Below are 9,115 nucleotides of genomic sequence, written 5' to 3'. Positions count from 1 at the left end.
GCACACCTTTAAAATGATAAAAAGAATAAAGTGGAAACACCCCAATATTGAAAAGAGTTTATCTATTCCTCATATTTCCTCTGAGAATAGAATCCTAGAACATGCTGAGTTAGAAGAGACCCATCAGGAACACCAAGTCCAACAGTAATTTTGAGAGTGTCCAGGAAAATAATGGAAATACATTCAAATGTTTGGTTAGGAAGTTTAAAAGGAAAGTGCTGGTTATCCTGCCAAGTGCTTCTGTCCTACAAAACTACAGTGTTGATGTAAATATGTGGATATTTAGATATATCTATGTGCTCTGTGTCTCTACTTGCTCACAGTCGCTGTCCTGGGCTCTCTCCAGCAGAAAAACGTGGAGCTCCAGGGGAATATGCAGTGGGAGGTAAGAAGAGGCTGCAGGAAACCCGAGATCAGCTCAGCTGGGCAGAGCAGGGGGCTGATCATGTCCAGGTTGGGGGTTTGATTCCTGTACAGGCCGTTCACTTCAGAGCTGGACTCGGTGATCCTTGTGGGTCCCTTCCAACCCCAAATACTCCGTGACTCCATAAACATGGGGTGCCAGGGGTGGAAGCCATGGGGAACAGATGAGAAACCCAAATAATTAACAAATAAATAACTAGGAAGCAGAACAGGAAAGGAGCAGAATTAGCCCCCCAGGCAGAGGAACAGCCCCTCTCATGGCTCTCGGGTCAAATCCAGCGGCGCGGGAGCGGCAGAGCCCCGGCGGGGGCAGCACCCGGCCCTGGCAGGCGGGTCAGTGCCCGGGGCAGGGCCAGCAGCCGGTGCCACCCGGCCGCGAAGGGGATTTGTCACCAGCCGGTGCCACCCGGCCGGGAACGGGATTTGTCACCAGCCGGTGCCACCCGGCCGCGAAGGTGACTTCTCACCGGCTCATCAGCCCGCGCTGCTCCCTCGCGCCCTTCGCGTCCCTCAGAGGGAACCGGACCGACTCTGGCAGGGCCTGGGGAACACCCCGCGCTCCTCAGCCAAGGCTGAAGCGGCTGGAGCGAGGCCGCGGAGCTCGGGGAACAGCGGAGGGCAGTGTTGGAGCGCTCGCAGCGGAGCCTGGACGTGAGCGCTGCCGGAGCGAAGCACCGCGGGCAGGGCTGGAGAGGGAGCGCAAAGCCGTGCCCTGTCAGAGCGGGCCAGCGCGGATCTAAAACCAGGGATGAGGCTAGAAATCATCTCTGCCGTGGTTTAGAGCTCCCGGAAGACGATTCCTTCCTCTGCAAACCCCTCCATGTGCAAATGTTTGGTGTGGGTGGGTTGGCCACGCTGAATTCAGGGTGAAAATGAGTGCTGCTCACGAGTGCAGGTCTGAGGTAGGAAGGGGGGCCTCAGAGTGGGTAGAATTTGCAAATGGCAAATACAATTCCCATAGGATACAGGTAGGAAGCTGGGGCTGACTCTCACACTCTGATGGCTGAAGTTGGTTATGTTTCCTACATGAAGATGAGCCTCTTTGGTCCATAATTATCACAATAATGTTTTTTTGAGCAGCACGGTGCCCTTGGCATCATGTAAGAACAATGTCCCAGCTTGGGACATTTGGAGACCTGTTGTATTTACAGGGATCCTCATCGAGCTTCTCAGAACCACCAAAGCCCCTTTGTACCCAGAGCTCCATGCCAGGCACCCCCCAGTCCCCTGCTTCTGTTGCAGACCCGCCTGTGGCCAACCGTTGGCTTGTGGGTGCTCGTTTCCCTCAGAAATGTGGATTATCCAGGCATTGGGAGCAGGTGGGGGATTAAGAAAGGATCTCGGTGGGTGAGATTGATAAGGGGCTGGTTGATAAAGTAGCCACAATCAAGAGGTGCACAAGAGTGCAAGCAGAGTTTGCAATCCTAAAGTCCTTGTTCCTTCACTGAGCCTTCTCCAGCCTGTGGGAAACTCCAGGCTGGCAGATTTCTGCCTCTTTTGCTGCCAAAAGACAAACATAAGCAGTTGGCACATCCTATCTAAGGGTGATCTCACCTGGCTTTGGGCAGCCAGTCAGTCCCGTGGACTGACCCCTCTGCTGGAGACAAGTAGAACTCAAACCCAGGGGCTAATTAGGCTCGTTACTGCATGCGGGTATTCCTCCACCACGACTTGGATGAAGATCAACTTCTTTTACAGAGAGCCAAAACATCTTCAGATGGGACCAGCTTTTGAATTCAGGGCTTTGTTTAGAGGTGAACCGCTTTCTTACTCAGTGCAAAGCCCCCAGCCGCGTATCCCTCCGTAGTTTCTAAATATTTTTCCGCTTGTTGGTGCCGGGCTTTGGCATTAACGAGAGCCAGGTGCCTGTGGAGCAGCCTGGTCCCTCCCTGGCCTTCCCCTGCCTGGGCTGGGGCTGGCTCCAAATGAATGCATAAAGAACTGGTTGTGTTGAGAACAGGCCAGGTAATTGTCCTTCCCTTGCGCAAAGTCACAGTGAAATTAAATGTTTTATTTATTTACACAGCTCTTCCACCTTCTCATTAACTAACGAAGCCCCGCGATTTTGCTTCTTTGAGCAGAAACATCTGCACTTTGCCTGTGTGTGTCGGATATTTCTGCTTCCCCACTTTCCCCCCTCGCTCTTGGCACACCGCGGAGCGCGTTAAGCAAACAAGCCACCCAAAGGCACTTTTAATCCTTTTTTTTTCCTTTTTTTTTTCCTTTTTTTTTTCTTTTTAATGTATAACAGTTATGCCTGAGTTACAGAAAGACACCTACAGGCAGCAGGTAGTTAAAGCAAAACCAGTTTTCTCTTTCTACTATTCTACTCCATATAGCTGAATAAATTATGGTGCGATTATATATATACACACGCACACCCGCAGGCACCCACACACCCACACTCACACACCAGCAAATGGCTATGAGGCAAACACAGAAGCGACATCTCCGCAGTTACTAGGAATAAGGAATGCCCTAGAGTGCTATGTAGATATTCCCCAGGTGGGTACATGGAGGTGTTAAGGGATGACGGGTTAGAAGCATTAAATACACAAAAAGTCTCGGAGCGACAGGAGCCAATCTGCTGAGCTGCTGGACACAGTGATGCGACATCCACGCTGTGGGGAGAGGTGAAGGCAGGGCTGTGGGGAGGTCAGAGAAACCCACTTGGCACTGTTCCTTTCCCCAGGGATGGCAGGGCTCATCTGCAGGCAGGGAAGAGCTGTGGAGCTGAGAGAATGTCCCCAGAGCGTGTCCCTTCAGGGCTCATCTGCAGGCAGACATAGAGCTGACACAACATCTCTGAGTGTGTCCCTTTGCTCAGTGAGCTGTTTGGAGGAGGTGCAGAACAATGTTTGGGTTCCCTCAGAGCCACCAGGAGTTGAGTATCTGCTCAGTCCCTACTTGGTCGGTGTCAACCAGCCACGTCCACGTGTTCTTCAGGGTCTGATTTCAGGTCTGGTTTGACATAGTTTCAGAATCACAGAATATTCTGGTTTGGAAGGGACCCCCAGGGGTCACGAGTCCAACTCTCCAGTGAATGCCTGCTGTCCAGCACTGCCACTGCTACTCTTCCATGCTCAGTTTTGTTTCACCTTCAAGGTACCTCCCTCTGTTCTGTCCCCCCCTCCCGTCCCACCCCACCCCTGAGTTTGTCTCTTTTCAGCAGAACTGAGGTTGGCAATCCAAAAAACAAAACGAAACAAAACAAAAAAATACTTTGACTTTCATACATGAACGTACCTTAAAACAAAGAAACAAACAAACAAATAAAAAAATCCCAAAATCAAACCCATCCCACCCCAAAGATTCTGGAATGTACTTTGAAAACACACAATAGGCAAATTTCTACAGTTCATCTCCCTTCCCCTTTTTTTACTTTTTTTTTGGGGGGGTTTTCCTTTTTTTTTTCTTTTTTTTTTTTTTTTAACTAGCACGGCACTCACTGTGTTTTTTAGTATAAAAAAAATGTCAACTTTCTATAAACATACAGCACATGACCAAATTTCCAACTAATGTACAAAGTGCGACCACAAGGGAAAGGTCAGAGAAGAGCTATTTGTGCTAAGCATGGGGGGGTTTCATAGTCCTCTAAGAATCCTATTTACAGCAGTGCCCAGGTGGCCACGGACTTTCTGGCGAAGGTAACTGGCAAAGAGGTTCCTGCAGTGCTCCCTCTTTTTAATGGTTTTGATTTCTGAGTCCTGCACTGGGTGCTGAGCTCAGGTCGAGTCCTCCTCGCGAGCCCGTGCGGCGAGGACCGACCGTCCACAGGCGAGGGATCCCTGGAGATGTGTGTGCACAGCAGGGTGGGTAAGGGAACAGAGGAGATAAGAGCAGGACAAGCAATTCTCATGACAAACTGGAACTTTCCTTCTGGTTCAGAAGGCAGCAAGGAATGCATTGGGTCAGGAATTTCAGTATAAGGGATGAGGGATCACAACTGGCTGGGGCAGTAACAGGGCAAGAGATCACCAGCTACAAACCCCATGTTCCAGTGGCAATGAGGATGGAGGTTTGAAGGTGCTCCCAGGGAGGGAATCATCAGCATTTGGCCTCTTAAATACTGTTCAATGTAAGAAAATGTTGGGCTCTGTTGTTTTAGCAGTTGGCTCAGGAGGAAGCTGAGGCACAGGAGCAAGTTCAAGCAGGTGTTTCAGTCACTGATACCTTCACTGGTGTCCATCATGGAGACACCCTTGATTCCCCACTTCATGTGTGGCTGGAGGTTACTGTTGGGAACGGCTTTTAAGCCAGGACTGGAATTCAACAGGGATCAGTTCTAACATGTAAACACTATAAACCAGTGGGGTTTTTGTTGCTTTCCAAGATTTCAAACTAGAGCAAAGCAGGGAGAGTCCTTCAGGTAACACAGCTCATCCAGGGAGTTTTGGCTACTCAGTCACCTGGAGGAAATCAGTCCCTTTGGCCTCACCTGTTCAAGCAGCTGTAGGTGCCACAGATTGCCCTGAGAAAGGGAATGAAGAATGCAAGTGCTTCAAAAGCTTTGTGATCCAAGGAATGTTTTTCACAACTAGAGAGAAGCTTGGTGTGTGATATAGCTGGACAAGCAGAAGCTGAATTGGGATTTGTGGAGCATAAAGGACAGGAATCAACCTCAGGATGCAGATGTCACCTCTCACAGGGCTCCTGCACAGACATATCCATGTGAGAGGCCAAGCTGGTGTATGAAAATGCTTTTGGGAATGTAGAGCTGGCTCTGTCAGAGCCGTAAAGCAAAGCTGATGGAAGCCATATGTGGCTCCAAGAGGATACTGGGCAACATCAGAAACCAACCCCTGCTTTGGCCAGGACAGGTACTTCTCCATATGGCTCAAGGGAAGTGGCTTGGTGGTTCATGATAAATGATGTTGGAGCAAGTTCCCCAGAAAAATGTTGTTTCAGCTGCAAAAACAAGAACAGGTTATTTGGGAAGAATGGAAGAAGCAAGAAAAGAGAGCAAGTGGAAAGTGTCTCCTTTAACAACCCAGGCCAGACTCATCCCACCTCATGGTCCCTCTTTATCACCAGTGACTGAAAGCAGACATTCATTATCCTAGAAATATCAAACAGTAAGTGTATGATAAACTCCAACAGCCCATGGATGACATAAACACTGCCTGTTGTCACTGGACTTCACACACCAGCTCCTGGTGGCACAGATTCTGTGCATCCCAGTGCTTATCCCTGGGGCAGCTTTCCTTGCCCTCTCCACATCAAATGTCTTCAAGTGAATCCTCTCAACACAGGAAGGTGAGGGGAAAAAATCCATAATATTACATATCTGCTTAAGAATCATCAAGGATCATCCATCCCCACATGCAAAAGGGAAACTATTTAAACTGTGCTTATCTGAGCAGTGCAATGAGGTGACACAAAAGTGAGAGCACTGTTTTTCACTGCTGGAGAAGAGTGGGGTGACAAATCCAGAACAAGGTCTGGCTTAGAGAGAGAGAAAGAGAGAGAAAGAGAGAGGCTCTACCACCAAAATGGAAAGCAGAGGGAAGGGACCAAGAGACTGATTTGTACAGAAGAGTACACGGAATGAGATGGGTGTGGGAAGAGCCAGGAGGAGGGATGGGGCAAACATTTCTCCTGGCAGCCAAAGGATAAGGAATGTCTCGGGAAGGTAAATATTTTCCTGCAGTACAAAGAGGTGCAATCTTGCATCTGAGAGCACCTTTCCTTCCAAGCTGCTGCTAGAAAGACTCTTCAGATCCCTTTTACCTCAGGCCAGGCCACATCCATCCCTCAGTGAGAGACTGTGGCAAAGCACCTCCAGACCAAGCACCATCTCCTTTCAGGTGAGCCCTGCAGAAGACCCTGGCTTTGCACACTGAGCTCACAAACACCTCTGACTCTGCCCTCTCTTGTCTTTGCTCTCAGGGCCAACTCCTCTCCTGCTGAGAGAAGGAAGGGCCACCAACAGCCCTCACCCTTCTCAACCAGATGAGCAACAGCTCCTGCGCTCTGGGGTGTATCCGCTGCCCTTCCTCTGTGCTGTCCCATCTCCTGCTGCTCCTGGTGCCCACGTCCTTTCAGTGACAGTCAGCTCTAAATTGGTCCATAAAAGAAAAAGTAAATGTTGCTCATGCCTGTGCCCATCATCTCCAGCCCTCATGCAGCCATTTACATTTTCCAAAGGTCCCAGGCTGGATGGATTTCCATCCTGCCCCTGCTTAGCAGCAACCTGGCCCTGCTTTGGGAGGCCACCAGTGAGAACGGAGGGTAGAGTGGGGTGGGGAAATTTGCTGTCACTTTAATATGTGTTTTTCTGGGTTTGTTTGTCTTTGTGGTTTGTTCTTTTTGTTTTTAAACAAGTTCTTATATTTGGTCCATAGGTCTTCTGTGGTCCTGATTTGTATCACCCTTAATGATCAGCTTGGTTATTCCTTCCTATACATTCACCAAATTTACAGCAATGGAAAGAAAAGGAAACAAAATGAAACATTTCTCTTTTTTTTACAGAAAAAGAAAAAAAAAATCAATTTGGCTTTGACTATGCCAACTACCTAGATCAATGGAAAGTCCTTAAGTGTGGGCGAAACGCCATGGCCAGGTAGTTTAGTAGAGGGAGGGCATGAACTCGGGATTAATAAATGTACCCAACCCACTGTCTCTGGCCACAGGAGGAGTCAGGTCACAGAGGCCACAGCTGCCTCTGGAGTGCTCTGGAGGAGCTGGATACTTGGAGAGCCCTCCCGCTCTTTCCCGTCTCCTTTGCAGCTCAAGTTGGTGGAGGTGGAAGGGAATTGGGAAGGAGTAGGGTCTGGGTACAGGCAGATCTCTGGAAGGCTGGTGGTGTTTTCTCCAGTGGTTCCAAGTTGCTGGAGCAGGTTGTTGGCACAGTTGGACTCTTCAATAAGCTTGGCCTGTCTCTACTGGTAGGAGGCCCAGGACGGCGGAATGTTCTCCCAGCTTCATCCTGCGCTGCGTCGACAGACTCACATTCTTGGCCAGGTAATCAACAGCAGCTGAGGAGGAGGGGAGAAGAGGAAGGGTGAGAAAACGGCCCAAAATTAGCATTTAGTGGCTGTGGCTTTCAGCACCGAAGGGTGTGTAACCAACAGCCTCTCACAAGAGGGGCCCATCCCAGTGGTTGGCACAGGCATGAGGGTCCTGCTGCTCTCCTGAAGGAGATCACACAGAGGATGGTCCTGCCACAGACACGTGCAGGACAGACCCTGCAGGGGTTCAGCACACTGAGGGGTGTGCAGTGCCCTATGCTGCTGTGGGCCCCCAAACCTCTCTGTGAAGCCACTGAAAAGAGCTAAAATTCTACCTCTGCCATGGAAAATGCTGTTTCCAAGGGAGCTGCCTGAAGATGAGCCTGAGCAGAAGGCTTGGAATAAACCTTCCAGGCTCAGCTCCCTGTTGACAAAGCAGCTCCTGCTCTCAATGGGGAAATGATTCCAGAGATTTCAGTGGAAGCACACTAAGCCTGGACAGGGCTTGGACCTGACTCATCCTCTGGGCGCTGACTCAGCTCTGGGAGCCCTAGGCCTGCCCTCCTCCCAAGGGAAACTGCTTTCCCTGTCCCCCCCCGGGTGAGGAACAGCCCCAGCTCCTGAGGCGATGGCACATCCCAGCTCACCCGGCTGCCCCCTGGTCTGAGGGGGAAGAGGATGGGGGCAGGATGGTGACACTGCTCATTAGCTGAGCTTCAGTCAAAGTCTCTCCCTCTCCCTAACTGTAATGTCTCAAATTAGATTAATAAGGAGCTGGCAGGAGATGTACAATCGGTGCCAATGAGTAAACAAATTTCAGCCATCAACGTCTTGTCATCCTCCTGCCCCAGAGGAGGTCCCTTCCACACACAAATTCTTATTAGACTTGTCATATCTATTAGGATTCCTTTCACGCTTCTGCGTTCCATCACCAGCATCATTAACACAGCTCCGGCCTCTGGGAATGGCCAGGACCACATTAATCTGGCAGCCCTGCTCCTCGCAGGCAGGGCAAGTGCCAGAGGGAAGGCAGTGGGCTTGGCATGGGATGAGCTATCCAGGGCTGCAAGGAGGGAGCACAGAGCCCAAAAGCAGCAGTCAGGCCAGTGGAGCTGGACTGGTGCTCCTAGGACACCGGGCTCTGGAATGTTGCCTTGGGGTGTCTCTGGCTACAAGGGGGGTGGCCAAAGGATTAGAGCCCACGTTCTGCCTCTCATCCAGACCTTGTCATCCTGGTCCCCTGATGTTTCAGGTAAGCCCATTAAATGATGTCCTTGAGAGGCTGCAGGTGCAGAGGAATGTCCTTCCTCACACAGAGTGTGGCTGTGACTGTTCCTGTTGTCCCCTGTGCTCTGTGTGAATCCATGGGGAGCTTGGGAAAGGAGGGAGCTGAGGGCTCAGAGCTGGTCATTCTGCCCTGAGCAGTACTGAGCAAAATCTGAGAATCACAGAATCATTAAGGCTGGAAAAGCCGTCTAAGACCATTGAGTCCAACCATTAACCCAGCACTGCTGTGTTCACCTCTAAACCATGGCCCCAAATGACACACCTACACGTCTTTTAAATCCTCTCAGGAACAGTGACTCCACCACTGCCCTGGGCAGCCTGTGCCAGTGCCTCACAACCCTTTCCATGAAGAAATTTTCCCTACTATCCAACCTAAACCTCCCTTGGTGCTATTTTAGACTGGTTTTTTTTTTGTCCTGTCGCTTGTTACCAGGGAGAAGAGACTGACTCCCACC

At 50.3% G+C, this 9,115-nt stretch overlaps 1 protein-coding gene across 5 annotated transcripts in view; it reads right to left on the bottom strand.

Annotated features, from left to right (window-relative positions):
- Positions 1-2,638: 2,638 nt before the first annotated feature.
- Positions 2,639-9,115, bottom strand: part of PAX7 (paired box 7) — a 106,875-nt gene continuing 100,398 nt past the window's right edge. For all 5 annotated transcript variants that reach the window (XM_051773433.1, XM_051773438.1, XM_051773436.1 and 2 more), the window contains one exon: positions 2,639-7,400. In XM_051773433.1, the coding sequence (XP_051629393.1) occupies positions 7,285-7,400 (116 nt within the window). In that variant the 3' untranslated portion in view covers positions 2,639-7,284. The remainder of the gene's footprint in view (positions 7,401-9,115) is intronic.

Source organism: Manacus candei, unplaced genomic scaffold, assembly GCF_025592945.1.
Source record: "Manacus candei isolate 608988 ecotype Guabito, Panama unplaced genomic scaffold, ASM2559294v1 h1tg000169l, whole genome shotgun sequence".
NCBI classification, from domain to species: Eukaryota; Metazoa; Chordata; class Aves; order Passeriformes; family Pipridae; genus Manacus; species Manacus candei.
The sequence above is the reverse complement of the archived record's forward strand: the minus strand, read 5'-3'. Positions and strand labels throughout refer to the sequence as shown.